Genomic DNA, 15,636 nt, shown 5'->3' on the forward strand with positions numbered 1-15,636 from the left:
TCCTTTCTCCCGATGGTAATTTTGAATATTTGTGAGATGCTCCATCATCGTCGCCGTCGTCGTCGTCGCTATCCCTGTGTTTTTTCTTAGTATGTTTCGACTTTTCCTCTTTGATCTTTAACGTCTTTCTTAATCGGCTGGGATTCCTCGACAATCTGTTTCAGAGGTTCAACGATAGGCTTGAAACGTCTCTCCATCGCGATCTCTTCCTCAATTCGATCAGTTTTCAGAGCGCGATGTTTCTTGCGGATCGCCTCGCTCGTTTTTTCAATCTCTTTCGCGAGTTTCTCGCGATTACGCACATTAGCCATGATGAACGTCTCTGTTCAAGGTATCGAGAACAACTAATCGTTTTACGGTACCGCGAACTTGTTAAATCCTTTTCTGTATCGTCCATTAGTGAGCGAACTATCCTTGTCTATCACTAGAAATCCGTACTCACGCTGCCAACAAGCACGACATAATGCGCAAAATTCGTCGTACGACATGTCGTTGTTCACGTGATCGTTGTAAATATGTTTTAGATTAGTACCATCCTGTTTAAACAGGATTAGGAGATTGGCATTATCGCGTATCAGATGTTTCGGTATCCTCGCGTACGTTTGACACAGATAAAAGCAGTCGACATTCGAATGACGACTCATCGAAAAGTATTCTCTGATCGCATCCTGCTTATCGCATGCAACGTCGTCGAAGACAAAGATCGAATTCGGACGCGACTCGCTCGGCGGAACGACATCGCTGTTATTTGAGAATGTAAAGTATCCGATTTCATTGATCGATGTCAACAGATTTTCGAGATATCGATATTTTGGTTGCATTAGCGACTTGGAATAAATATAAACATTTTCAAAACGTACACCGTGCGGACTTTCGAGCAGGCTTATAAGAACATTAGTCTTGCCGCACGAGGATGGCCCCGCAATTATAGCGCGGATGGTACTCGGCAACAATTCACCGTGCTTCCTCAACGGCGCGCTGCCCCCAATCATTTGCAATTTCTCGTCACAGTTTGTGACGCGTATCGTACGCGACTGCCGCATGAATTTCATGATTCACACTAAACTCGCGTGACACGTCGAGCGCCTATTTATAGGCGCGCGGAACCGCGAGTTGCTCAGTAGTAAAAATGTTTCTCACGCTGTCACATCCCTGTGATATTTTAGATTTGAGCGCTGAGCAGTTGGAATATATACCAAAAGTCGTATTGTTACACGTATACGGCAACTACGTCGATCACGTGTGGGACAGGCTTCCGAAGCATATAAGAGCGGACCCGGAGGTTGGAACGTATCGTCGCTGCGACGAGCATCACAATCAGCCGTGGCAGAGAACGCACATTGACGGTCCCGCGCCGAGAATTAAAGATTGCGGCGAATGTCAGCGTCGAGCAAAGGTTGCGTCGGAGGTCTGCTGAATCGAGCGATAAATGCGCTTCCTTTCGAATTACATATTCCCGGCTATCAGTTTTGCGGTCCGGGCACTCGGTTGAAGAAACGATTAGCTAGAGGCGACAGAGGCGTAAATCCATTGGACGCGGCGTGCCGCGAACACGATATTGCGTACTCTCTTAGCAACGAACTCGTCGATAGACACGCGGCGGATAAGGTGCTCGCCGATAAAGCGCTGGGACGCGTCATCGCAGGAGATTCGACTATCGGCGAAAAAGCCGCCGCTGCAGCCGTTTGGACAGCGATGAAGGCCAAGACCAAGATCGGCATGGGTATGAAGGCGAGAAAGAGGAAAGCAACGACAAAGAAAACGATGAAAAAACGAATACTTCCGTCGGCGAAACGAGGCGGTGTGTTACTATTGATTTGTGTGGAAAATTGTGGTACATCAATATGCTTGATAGAAGACGATTTATTAAAGAACAATAATGTGGTTTTAGTACAGAGATATGTGTGTGATGACCGAAGGAATGAAAGAGAGAATGACTCGAAGTAAAAAGGTATTATAGAGAGGGAACAGTGATACCAATATGAGAAATCAAGAGTGACTCGACCATAGACATAATACATATAAGAACTGATTTTAAACTATTTATTACAACACTTCCCCTAAATGTTCAAAATCAAAAGAACTAAAGAAAACAATTTAACGATCAATATTAGTCATTCCCAACATTTTACGTAGTCTTTCAAACTGTATACGCGGAATGACCTTCGTCAGGATGTCCGCTGCTTGCTCTTTGCTTGGAACATATTCAATCTTCAGTTGTCCTTCTTGTACTCGTTCGCGTACATAGTGAAAGCGCACATCTATGTGCTTGCTGCGCTTGTGGAAACTAGGATTCTTTGTTAGCTTGATGGCGCTAACATTATCCACGTAGAGTACTGGAGCAGTCTCTAAAGGAGATATTTCCTTGTATAGTTGATTTAACCATACAGCATCCTTGGCCGCTTCTGAAGCGGCAACATACTCGGCTTCAGTCGTTGATAAGGAAACGCTCTGTTGACGTCTGCTTGCCCAGAGAATGACTCCACCACTGTAGTTACAAGCTATTCCACTGACTGAACGTCGAGTATTTGAATCACTCGCATAGTCTGCATCGCTGTAGATTTTTAATTTGCCACCCTTGGCATGTGCATCATAGTAGACGCCTAACGTTAGCGAACCTTTGATATACCTCATGATCCGCTTGACCATTGTCCAATGTCTTTCTTCTAGTTTTTCCAAAAACTGTGAGACGTAATTCACTGCGTAAGTGATATCCGGTCGTGTACAGATGGCTAAATACATCAAGCACCCCACTGCTTCACGATAGGGAGCACTCGTGATCTTCGTGTCAATAACTTCCTCTGCTTGATGACATTTTTCCATTGGAGTTGATACAAAACGAGCTTCTTCCATATTAAATCTTCGCAGAATACTTTCTGCATAGGTCTTTTGGGAAATAGAAATCGAACCATCTTTAAAACGATTGATGAGCACATTCAAAAAACAACCGACTGTTTCAACGGTTATTTTAAATTCACTTTTAAGTCTGATTAAAAACTCTTGAATATCTGTTTGTTTTGTAGCAACAACAAGACCGTCGTCAACATATAATACGACTATTAACTTCTCATTACCGATTATCCGATAAAATAGACATGGATCTGCTGAGCTTTCCTGCAATCCAAAGTTAGTTGACACATTTTTGAAGCGTTTGTTCCAGCATCTAGGAGACTGTTTCAAACCATACAAACTTTTATGGAGTTTACAGACACGATTGGTGCCATCCTCGTAGCCTTGTGGTTGATCCATAAAGATATCTTCTTTAACTATGCCATTTAGAAAGGCAGTTTTAACATCAAACTGTGCAATTTCAAGTTGCTCATTCGCAGCAATACTTAATATTGCTCGAATTGTATCAAATCTAGCAACAGGGCTGAATGTATCATTATAGTCAATTCCTTCGCGCTGACTAAAACCTCGAGCAACTAATCGAGCTTTATAACGGCTGACTTTTCCTTCAGCGTCACGTTTAATGCGATAAACCCAGCGATTTGAAATAGATCTGCAACCAGTTGGTAACTCGACCAAAGACCAAGCCGAATTTTCCTCCAACGATGCTAATTCATCTTCCATCGCTGCTTTCCAGTGATGACATTCTTCTGATTTAGTCGCTTCAGTGTAATTCCGAGGTTCGTCCATTTCAGCCAGCATGATTTCAATCAATCGTTTTGGTGGATTCAACTTATTCCTATCTCGCAGATCTCGTTTTGGAGTTTCCGGTATTAAATTTTCCTTCGGATCCAACGCTGAATCCTCCGCTGAATCATTTGATGAATTACTCGATGAGTCGGATGAGTCAATGTTAACGTCTTCAATACATTTCTTCTGATCGTTAGCCTCCGGCTCAATGTTTGTATCAACAGGAAATAAAGCTAATAAGTCCTCCGTTGTTTCTGGCTCAAACACTACATCTCTGCTCCGAATAATTTTGCTCCTAGACTTTAGCCATATGCGGAAACCATCAATGTTATCTGAGTAACCAACAAGTATACCGTGTTGTCCTTTTGCATCCCATTTCTTACGTTAAACCTTTGGCACATGCACAAAACATCCTGTACCAAAAGTGTGAAATTTGTTGAGATGCACGCTTTTTCCGGTAAACAATTCATATGGCGTTTTTCCATCGAGACTACTAGGTCCAGTTCGATTAAGAATATAAACGGCTGAATTTACTGCTTCCGCCCATAAATGTTTAGGTAAGTTCTTCGCCAGGAGCATTGTTCGAGCAATATCCACTACTGTTCTATTCGTACGCTCAGCACAGCCATTTTGCTGAGGTGTATGCGGATTAGAAACAACAAGAGTTACACGATTTGATGACAGAAGTTCTTGTACTTTACTGTTTTTAAATTCTGTACCGCCATCACATAGCAGAGTTTTCATGGGACGTCCAAAATTAGTTTTGATAATTTGTAATACTTCTGCAATTTTACCAGCAGTTTCTGATTTCTCTTTAAGGAAATAAACTATGCGTAATCTAGAATAGTCGCATGTAAAGCATACAAAATATTTTGCTCCTCCCAGAGATGTACATTCCATCGGACCACAGAGATCTGCATGAATGATCTCTCCTGGTTCGTTTGCTCGTTGTTGACGTTCCTTAAAAGTGTTACGATGCTGCTTCCCCTCGACGCAGGCTCCACAAAACTGACCATCATCCTTAAATTCAATGTCATGTTTCCTTAAAATCTTCTTCACATGATACATGTTCTGATGGCCTAATCGTTCATGCCAAATGCGCAATGAATCCCTCGACGATAAATTTACTTCCTTGACACATGATGTTTTTGGTGGCTTGATACGAATTTCCACTTTAAACAGCTGACCAACTCGAACGCCTTGCGCTTTAACAATGCCATTTTTTGTAAATTCACATCCATTCTTAGATGACTTGAATGCCTCTATCAAGTGCTGACGTCACTGAAAACAGATTTCTACGAGCATCTGGTACATACAAAACATTTTCCATACGACAAGATAACCATTTTCCACTAACCAGAGCTTCAAACTTGATAGTTCCTTTGCCAAGTGCATCCATTGTTGACTTGTTACCAGTGTGAATAATTTCAGCAGTTTTAAAATATTCAAAAGTCGAAAACCACTCACCACGGTGTGTTATATGATCCGTCGCACCAGAATCAACAATCCAGCTATCGTCAAGTTCAGTATTCAATATTTCACATACAAATGCCTCGTCATCATCCTTCTGTTTCTGCTTCTTGCTTGGACAGTTCTTACGAAAGTGGCCTATTCCACCACAGTTATGGCATTTATACTGTGTAAATTTATTTTTACCTTTTACAACTGTAGATTCAACAGGTTTCTTCGACTGACGTTTCTTTCCGTCGCGCTGCACCTTGTCACATTCATTTTTCCCTTGAACCTTGGCTACCAGAGCGACCATCTCTTCCTGCTTATCCATTCGTTGTTGTCGTCGTTTGTCATCGGATGTCAGTATTTCTATCAAATTTGTAAGCGTCTGTTGTTCCTCTGGTCTTGCCCACCAGGCCTGTCGGAGACTCTCATAATCATCTGGCAAAGAATCTAATAGTTTAACCATCACAGATGATTCATCTGGCCTCACATTCAACTGCTGCATACGTAAAACCAAATTTTCAAATTTTGCAATATGCGATACCATATCATCGGATTGATTCTTATTAAAACCGAAAAATTCTGACTGAACCGTGTGAGCAGCTTGCTTCGTCTGCTGTTCGAAAACTGCATGTAGCTTGAGCCACATATCTCTTGCACACTCACACATAACCAACAATGTCGTTACCTTGGTTTCCAGAGTCTTGACAATAATCTGGCTCGCTGCACGATCCGCCTTATCCCAGATTTTTAGGTTAGTTTGATACATCACTCGCTGTTCTGCACTAGCGGTAGCTTCCAGCGATTTCGGTTTTTCAATCTCACCGGTGCATACCTCATACGCATCTTCAGTTCCTCGCAGCAGATTTCTCACTGTGAATTTCCAAGTGTTCCAATTTTCGGCACCACGCAGCTTCTCAATTCCATGGAATTCCATGTTGCTCGTGTAAAATTTCCAGCAAGTATCAAATTCGAGAGAGTACGTTCACGTTTAACTTCTTTCCTTACTTATTACACGCGAAGTCTTCAATCCATTCACGAACCACGCTCTGCTACCATATTGATTTGTGTGGAAAATTGTGGTACATCAATATGCTTGAAGACGATTTATTAAAGAACAACAATGTGGTTTTAGTACAGAGATATGTGTGTGATGACCGAACGAATGAAAGAGAGAATGACTCGAAGTAAAAAGGTATTATAGAGAGGGAACAGTGATACCAATATGAGAAATCAAGAGTGACTCGACCATAGACATAATACATATAAGAACTGATTTTAAACTATTTATTACAACAGTTACCGATCCTGCCAATGTTAGGCGTGCTCGGATCTTTAATCGGTGGTGCAGCCGGTGTAGCGAAAGCGGTAAACAACAGCAAAGCTGCGCGACATCAGCTCGAGGAGCTGCAACGTCACAATCGCGCAATGGAACAAGGTTGCGGGCTTTATCTTGCTCCGTACAGTCGTGGACGAGGATTGTATCTTGGACCATATAAACGCGGACAAGGAGTATCGGCGAAGAAAAAAAAAACGTCGAAAAAACGATAAAAATGCCCGAGGGAGTGACCACCGATGTGCAATTAAACTGTCTGGCGAAACGTATGCGCATACCATATTTTAGAGGAGTGTACATGCGTAATACTTTACCGACCAGTGGCGTAAGAAGAAACGAAAGCGGTATTGTCAATCTAGACGATATCGCGGGCCCTGGGACTCATTGGGTCGCATACGTAAAAAGGAGCAACCGCGTAATTTATTTCGATAGTTTTGATAATCTTTGACCGCCTCGAGAACTGGTGCGATATTTCGGAAGCAATGTTACGATTGAGTACAATCGAACGTCCTATCAGACGTACGATCAAAGTTTCTGCGGACAAATGTGCTTGCGGTTTCTTCAGACTGTTGACCTTTAAAAGACCGACGAGATACCGCAAAGTCTCAGTATTCGTCGAGCGCTTTTTCCATCATGTCGTTTACCCTAACGCTGAGCGGAAAGAGCAACGTTCTCGCTGCAAATTACTCTCCGACGATAGATTTAACCAATGCCGAATACGAACTCGGTCTAACGCTTTTTGAAACTTACAACACGATACCGAACGTGAACGCCTCGAACAATAAATTCTATTTCGGTAAAGACGATGCGGAGATTACGATACCCGAAGGATCGTACGAGCTGCCGGCCATAAACGAATTTTTGAAACGCGCAATTTCGCAGAAACGTCCACGACGCAACGCACCCGATACCGGTGACGTTGTCCGCGGCGATATCGGCGTGTTCAATGATGACAATGAGGAAGAAGAGTTCCCGATAGTGATTCGCGTAAATTATAACACAATGAAGTGCGAGATTAAATGTGCATACACAATAAACTTTAATAAACCAATCAGCATTGGATCGCTGCTGGGATTCTCGAAGCGCGTACTGCATCCGCGTAGATGGTATGAATCGGACCAGTCGATCAACATAATTAACGTAAATATAATTCGTATTGAATGCAGTGTAACTGCGGGTGCATACAACAACGGTGCGCGTGTGCATACGATTCATGAATTTTCGCCGAGTGTGCCTTCAGGATATAAGCTCAGTGAAAAGCCAAATCAGATCATTTACCTTCCAGTAATCGTACGGAGCATTACGACTCTCACCATACGAGTTGTCGATCAAAACGGACGATTGTTGGACTTTCGCGGAGAAGAGATTACAGTTAGGTTGCACGTTCGAAAGCGAGCGTGACACATGAGATGCTTGTGTTGAGTGGAGCCGAGCGCGCACGAAGAGATACCGCATTCTTTACAAGGACGGTGACATCATCAATTGATATTCCGACTCGGTCAACTGAGAAGAAAAAGCTCAGCGCATCAAACGTTAAATTTTTACAATCACTGGGATTCGCGGTACGAAAATCTTAAAAATGACTGATATTCTAAACGTCAGAGACGAGCCGATCTTTGACGATCGAATCGTCAAGATTGAAACCCACGCTTATTCGCCGTATGCAAACACAACGTACGGGCACAGCGATGAGATAAGAATACCCATACAACAACAAGATTTGTATACATTGCCGTACGAGAGTTTCCTATACGTCGAGGGGAGAATTACGAAACAGAATAGACCTGAAGGGGCCAGCGGTGACGTGGTATTGGGAAATAATTGTGTTGCGTTTATGTTCGACGAGATAAGATACGAGTTGAACGGCGTTGAAATTGATCGTAATAGAAACGTGGGCATAACCAGCACGCTGAAAAACTATGTAACGCTGTCATCCGACAAAAGCGTGATTCTGCGAAATGCCGGCTGGGAAACGCAGATGACTACCGCTGACGGGTATTTCAATTTCTGTGTCCCGCTCTACGTGCTGTTGGGATTCTGCGAAGATTATAAACGCATAGTGATCAATGCTCGTCACGAGTTGATCTTGATACGAGCGCGCAACGATAACAATTGTCTGAAGGGTAATTCGGCGTTGGAGCCCGTTCTCGAGTTGTTTAAAATTCAGTGGCGAATGCCGCATGTACTCTTGAGTGATATAAATAAACTTTCGATGCTGGGCACTTTGGAGAGCGGACGATATCTCAGCATGGCTTTTCGCTCGTGGGATCTTTACGAGTATCCGCTTTTGCAACGCACGACCAAGCATTCGTGGGCAATCAAGACCGCTACTCAGCTCGAGAAGCCGCGATACGTCATTTTCGCTATGCAAACCGGCCGAAAAAATAACATGTCTGAGGACACGAACCGATTCGATCATTGCAATTTGACCAACGTGAAACTTTATCTGAATTCTGAATCTTATCCCTACATCGAAATGGATCTTGATTTTGCCAAAAACAAATGGGCTATTCTATACGAGATGTAAGCGCGTTTCTGCAAAAACTATCTCGGATACGAGTATCTCGAGCCGAATCTCACCGTCACCAACTTTCTAAACAGAGGTCCGTTCGTAATAATTGATTGCAGTCGGCAAGTTGAATCGATTAAGAGCGCAACCGTTGACGTGCGAATAGAATTCGAAACTAAAGATAACGTGCCGGAGAACACCGGCGCGTATGCACTCATAATACACGATCGCGTGATTCAATATAATCCGTTGACAAACATTGTGCGCAAAATCACCTAATTCTGCACATATATATATATATATTATACGATACATCGACATGAACCACAGTCTTCGTTTCGACCGCGACATGTCCGTGCCGACGTTCGTGGATCTGCAAGGTTTCCCTCTTGGACGATTAAGTGGTTTCATCGTAAAAGAATTTGTGGCGTTAAGAGGGGGAAACGTTCTCGCGCATTATATCTTTGACAGTCCCCAGCCATGGGATTGGTTGATGAAATCCGAAAAATCCTGCGCCTCCTGGCTCACTGCCTGTCATCATGGGCTAAGATGGGGCACTGACGGAGTGGTTCCGTACCGGAAAGCGAGACAAGTGATTACGACTGCAGTACTGGGTGCTGAAAATCCTGACAACAAGGAGATTGTATACGTCAAAGGGCACGAGAAACGAGAATGGCTGGGAGAATTACTTCTGGACAGTCGACGAGAATACGCATACATCGAGAGCCTGGATGTGGATTACGAAGACGTGGATAATCTGAATAATCTAGATGATGCTAATACTTTTCAATGTGGACAACACCGTACGAATAAACATTGTGCAATGCAAAATGTATTCAAACTTTTCAATTGGTGGACACAATTACATGAATAAACATATGTAATATACGAGATACGTTTTATTCCTTTCCCCACCATTATATCAACGTTTCTCCAACGTTTTTCGTGTTTCATATAGGTTGTTCATGTTTTATATAGGTTGTTCATATTTCGTTTAACGTTCTTATACATGTTTCATTTAGTGTTTCACATTTCACGTACGCCATGTACGTTAACGTTATGTTTAACGTTTCGTTCTTGTACAACGTTGCTGCGAAAACGTGTCGTGACATGTAATAACGATGATGATGCAATTATTGAAAAAAGGGGGAAGCATCCCCTCTCCTATAAAAAAATTCAGAAGCATAAACGTGTCGAGACATGTTCAAGGCTACCGATTAAATTATTGGAAAGAGGGGGAACTTCCCCTTCTCCTTCTTAGAAAATTCCAGTAACATTAATCACAAAAACGTCATGTGCAACGTTGTCGGACCGTGAAAAACGTGTCGTGACATGTTCGAGTGATAATAAAGAAATTACTGAAAAAAGGGGGACTTCCCCTTCTCCATTTAAAAAAACAAATTCAGAACTATTAATCGCAAAAAGTCTCACGATTTGCAATCAGTCTTGCATCAGTTGCTCGTGCGAACGGTTCAGACAACGCAACGCTCTTGAAATAAGCGCAATGGCACTTTATTACGTTCCGATCGAAGCGTGCAATAAATCGTAAGTATCATTTTATACATATAAATTATATTTTATTCAATTACTTTTTATTGTACGTTTCATTCATCTCCATTTCTTTTCAGCACGTCTTCAGATTTGCGGTATACACCGCGCATTCTAAGCAGAAGGTTCCCGTTAACCTTAACATCATACAAATGGATTGATATTGACATCAGCGTGACATCAGTTTCATGCTCCGTGGAGATATCGCTCGGCAATACACGCGGCAACCGGATTATTCTACCATACAGAACATGGAGAACTCTGATCGAGAAACGTGTTGACATCGAGCGATTTGTCCAGTCAACGGAGACATCATCATCGATAACGATACACGACCTTAACGTGCAACTTGTTAAACTGAACGAACAAAGTATTGTTAAATTAACGTTGCACGATGCATGTATTTATCTCAAGCCTGCAACCGTGCTATTCTTATACGAGCTAGAGCATTGCGTTGAACATGTATATTTTACGTTGTATCAAAGCATCGCTATCGTGACTGAGAAATTTAAATATTTCGTAAACTTTTTGCGTCAAAACTGTGTTGTAAATAAACGCGAAGCTTTACATATGTTGCATAAATCTTACGATAAGAGTTCGCAGATCGAGTGCGAATTATTTGCTTATGCTATTGATATTATTGTACACGATGCATTGCATACTGAATAAAATAAATGTATTTAAAACATACGCTCTAAAATTATTTTCTCTCAACATTTCCACATTATAAAATATTATATGGTTCTAGCTTTCTCTCTCCCAGCATCCTCCATCCCCACAGCGGATACATACCACTGTATTGCGCGGGTGACTCCACCTCTCAGTAAGTCCTCGCGCCATTTTGCCTACCTATCCGCATCTTCTTTGTCTAAGCTTGCGTCATGCAGCGGCAATCGATCCCTTGAATCATCGTTTCATGAAAATCTACCCCCACATATCGGGGAACGTATAAAAGATACTCGTCATTCTATATACATGCGATTAATTGTAAATACGCAGTGCGACGGAGAATGCTCTCGCACAGCCCTTTGTTCCTCAGTCGTAGCCGTGCTCTCGATTAGCAAACATTGTGAGTGAGAAAAATGACGTGGGGCACGTGGATGAACGTCTTCTTCAAGAAGTTCGTTCCCACGGACAGCCTCCCCGGGTAATCCTCTTCGAGCACCACCACCTTTACAGGTGAGGACGAAGTGGAGGTCGAGGGGAGTGAGCAAATTTATTTCTTTGTGCGCGCGGCGGCGGACAGTTCCGCGAACGCCACGTCAGGCCCGCGCGCCGCGAATTTTAGGTCCGCGGGTGACGTCAGGCCCGCGACGCGAATTATAAATATATATTATGAGAGTTCTAACTCAGGCACCGAGGGTCCCCCCCCCCTTCCCCTAAGGCTATCTATTTACATAAACAAATATGGTTATTACTATCTACATAGATAACGATTATCTCTGTTTATGTAAACAGATAACGGTAAGTCCCGGGGGTGACGTCATTACCCCGCACCCACATTTCCCCCGCGCACCTCACCTCCCCTCGTTGCCCCGTAGTTAGAACTCTCATAGTCATACTACTCATGATCACTGAACAATAAAACAAAAACGCTAATTTTTGGCGGACTCAACTTGTGTGTGTTTGTATGTCAGACAAACAAAATGACGTATGTGTCAAATTAATACGCTGCGTACTTTTCGTTGGCACCATTTCTTAGTGAAACCGGAAAAAACTTATGCATACACCTGGTAAATGATGAAAAAGACGCTATTACATTGTCAGAATCTGAAAATGAACGACAAACAGGAAAACAAAAAGTTAAACATAACAAGCATAATAATTTTGTCAAATTTATTGGTCCTCCAAAATAATTATAACACATTTTTATTAAGATTTATCAAAGAAATTAAAATTTTAGAAAAAAAGGTTTAAATTTCAATGACAAAATTGTAAAAATAAGCATTAGTAAAATTTTTTGCAATTTTCCTGCAAAATCCTTCGTATTATTTATAAAAAATTTTAATTCATACAAACGTTGTACAAAATGTTATGCTGAAGGAGAGTTTTAAAGTAATAGAATAATTTCTCCAGAATTAAATTAAAAAATATATAGATTTGCATTGAAATTATTACATTAAGGATTTTTCTACTTTTTGCTTGAAAAAGACTTGTTTTTAGGGGTTTAAAAAAAAGTATTAAACTGTTAAAGTATTTAACATTTATATTGAACATAACTTATATTAAAGTTAGGGTGAACTGGTGATCTATCATTTTAAAATCATTTTAGATTTTACTGAACTGTTAAAAGATCAAAATTTTATCAATTTTCAATTTTTAATGTTGATTGCAATTCAATCAATGCACAAACTCATAAATTTAAAAAATTTTTATTTTTATAATTCAAATCAATCACTTTCTCAGAAAAAATTTATAGTTCCCAATTTTATTATTTACTGAATAACCTAACCTGCAATAATATAAAAAATACGAATTTACAAAAATCAATATTTCTATAAAATTTGCAACTTAAATGTTTCAATACTTTTCTCCAAAAAAACCCTGAAAATAATTCCTTCTTCAATTAAAATAGAATACCTCTTTAATATTTCATTAAGAAGAATTTTAATATTATATAACTTGCACCTGCTAATCGGTATGTTACATAAGTCTTATCATTTAATTTTGCTTGAAAAAATCAGTCTTTATAATGATAATAAGTAGAATTATAGATTATTTGCCACAAGGATAAAAAAATTATTTTATTGAAGACATCATGCAAAGCTTATAAAATAGGAAATTGTGTTTTATCAATATCATCTGATATTGATTTGTAAGGTGAGAGATAAAAAATTTGATATTTTTTATCATGTTTTTAAATTAATATTATTTAAGCAAAAACAAATTATTTTTATTGTTATCAAATCCACGTTTGAATAATGTACCATCCCAGAGAGAGAGAGAAAGAGAGAGAGAGAGAAAGAGAGAGAAAGGCCTATAATCTATTCTCTAAAAAAACCTATAATCTATTTTCTTTCAAGATAACTTAGTGCCCATGGACAAAGAAAAAATTAACTTAAAAGTTGGAGATAATCTTATTATATAATAAATATTAAAAATATTATAATATTTAAATTATGAAAATTGCAACTTTTTTTTGTTAATGTAACGTATTGTATGTTATTGTTTTTTATATTACAATAATACAGAAGAAAATGCTATTGATGCAATAGTATTACATTAAGTATTGGAAAATAGGTTGCTAATTCAATAACAGTATTTGAACATAAAACAAAAAGATTTAAAGTAAAGATAATAACAAATATAGTTGAATAAATAAAATTTAACCGAATCAATTGCATAGTGACAGCTTGTTTGATGTTTAATTGAATCAAATTTTGTTTTAATTTATATTATAGCAATATTTCAGTGTAATAAAAATGATGTACTCAATAATTATTTTAATATTTAATTATTCTAGTCACGGATACTAAATGTCTATTTATCTTGTAACGCTGGTACTTTTCAGTGCGGTTACGGGATTGCGTTCGGGATCGGTTGCTCGGATGTGCTCGCCGGATATCCGGGTTCGTGTAAATAATAACGCCGGAGTTTGGTTGTGATAACGAAACAGCTTAAATGTATTCTTGAAGCGTGAGTTGAGTACAAAAATAATAACGTAACAATTGATTTATCAGATCTAATTGAAATACACAAGTAATACTAATGCACCGGAGTGCTCGGTTAAACATTAGTCGGACCCGCGCAAAATAAAAGAACGACGATTGATCGGTCCGGACAAAATATAATTCGTGGCGTAACTTAATATTTAAACAAAAGAACGGATTCGGATAACTAAAGAAACGGATGGACTGGTATTATGCGCTATGCGCTCGGAGGTAATAATCGGAGTTGCTCGGAAGCGGTTAACTTACAGTGCGGTAAAACGGGCCATGATTGGCCCGCGCGACGGGCGGTCGCGATACGCGAGAGCGATCGACGTTAGAGACCTAAGTGATCTCACCCCGCGGGGTATTGTTACCCCGTGGAGAGCAGGTTTACGGATTGAGCCGGAGGACGGCGTCGAGTATTCCCGACGACGGTGTTGGTCTCGAGAATCCCCGAGAACGGACTTGCGGGACGGACGGTTCCAATTGGCCGAGAATACCCAGCCGCGTAAACGACGAGAATGCCCGTTCCCGAGGAAGTGCTTGAGAATACCCAAGCTAAGGAGCGCCGAGGATACCAGGCGCAGGAGCGGAGTAAGTGCGAGATAGGTGGCTCGGAGCGATCTGATTTCGGCTGCTCGCTGCCGGCTTATGTAGCGGTCCGCGCGGTCAAACGTACCAATCAGCGCGCGCGGTTGGGCCGGCCGGAGTGGGAACGCTTGCCGAACGCGGCGTGCGGCACGCATGCCGTTTGTTTTCTGTTCCTGAATTCCCTGAATTAGTGTGAGTAGTAAGACTATGCCGAATCTAATACGGGAGCAATGAGGGGGGGTGAGGGGCGAAGGGGGAATGTAGGCGCGGGGGTACCTGCGGTACGTACCGCGGAGTGGGTGGTGACCCGCAGGGTCTGACGTGGGAGGTGGGTGGTGACCCGCAGGATCTGACATGGGAGGTGGGTGGTGACCCGCGAGACCTAACTTGGGAGATGGGGGTCAGCCCGCTGAACTGACCCGCGCGTGGGAGTCAGCCAGCGGTCCTACCCGGGGAATGATACATGGAGTGGATGGTGATCCTCAAGATGCAGTGGGTGGTGTCACCCACTGATCTAGAGGTGGGATTGAAAGGTGGGGGTAAGCCGCGCGGCAGAGCGGTATGTACCGCCGAGGATGATGTTGGGGAGAGAGAGGAATTCCAAGGCTTTGAACCGGCGTGTATTTTTAAAATACCCCGGCGATTTCGCGGCGGTTCTCCGCGGCGGTTCTCCGCGGCGGTTCTCCGCGGCGGTTCTCCGCGGCGGTTCTCCGCGGCGGTTCTCCGCGGCGGTTCTCCGCGGCGGTTCTCCGCGGCGGTTCTCCGCGGCGGTTCTCCGCGGCGGTTTTCCATGGCGGTTTTCCGCGGCGATTTCGCGGCGGTTCTCCGCGGCGATTTCCGCGGGGCCCGCCGCCGCCGCCGCCCGCTGCCGCTAGCGCGCGAAATCAGCGGACAGAGAAAATAAAAAA

The 15,636-nt window shown here is 42.0% G+C and overlaps 2 protein-coding genes across 2 annotated transcripts in view; both read left to right on the forward strand.

The window, feature by feature from the left end:
- LOC105202483 (fatty acid synthase) overlaps positions 1 to 15,636 on the forward strand; it is a 125,292-nt gene that overhangs the window by 12,520 nt on the left and 97,136 nt on the right. The gene's annotated exons all lie outside the window — the stretch shown is intronic.
- Positions 9,757 to 11,176, forward strand: LOC113005379. Its single transcript, XM_026140872.2, has 2 exons — positions 9,757 to 10,484; positions 10,568 to 11,176. The coding sequence occupies exons 1-2, from the start codon at positions 10,444 to 10,446 to the stop codon at positions 11,154 to 11,156; spliced, it is 630 nt and encodes a 209-aa protein (XP_025996657.2). The 5' UTR covers positions 9,757 to 10,443; the 3' UTR covers positions 11,157 to 11,176.

This window comes from Solenopsis invicta, chromosome 4 (genome assembly GCF_016802725.1).
Source record: "Solenopsis invicta isolate M01_SB chromosome 4, UNIL_Sinv_3.0, whole genome shotgun sequence".
NCBI classification, from domain to species: Eukaryota; Metazoa; Arthropoda; class Insecta; order Hymenoptera; family Formicidae; genus Solenopsis; species Solenopsis invicta.

Bases quoted from the DNA above. Each gene is read 5' to 3' on its own strand.
- LOC113005379 (XM_026140872.2), top strand. From the start codon at position 10,444: ATGGCACTTTATTACGTTCCGATCGAAGCGTGCAATAAATC. The intron at 10,485-10,567 runs GTAAGTATCATT...ATTTCTTTTCAG, and splicing joins ATCGAAGCGTGCAATAAATC to CACGTCTTCAGATTTGCGGT.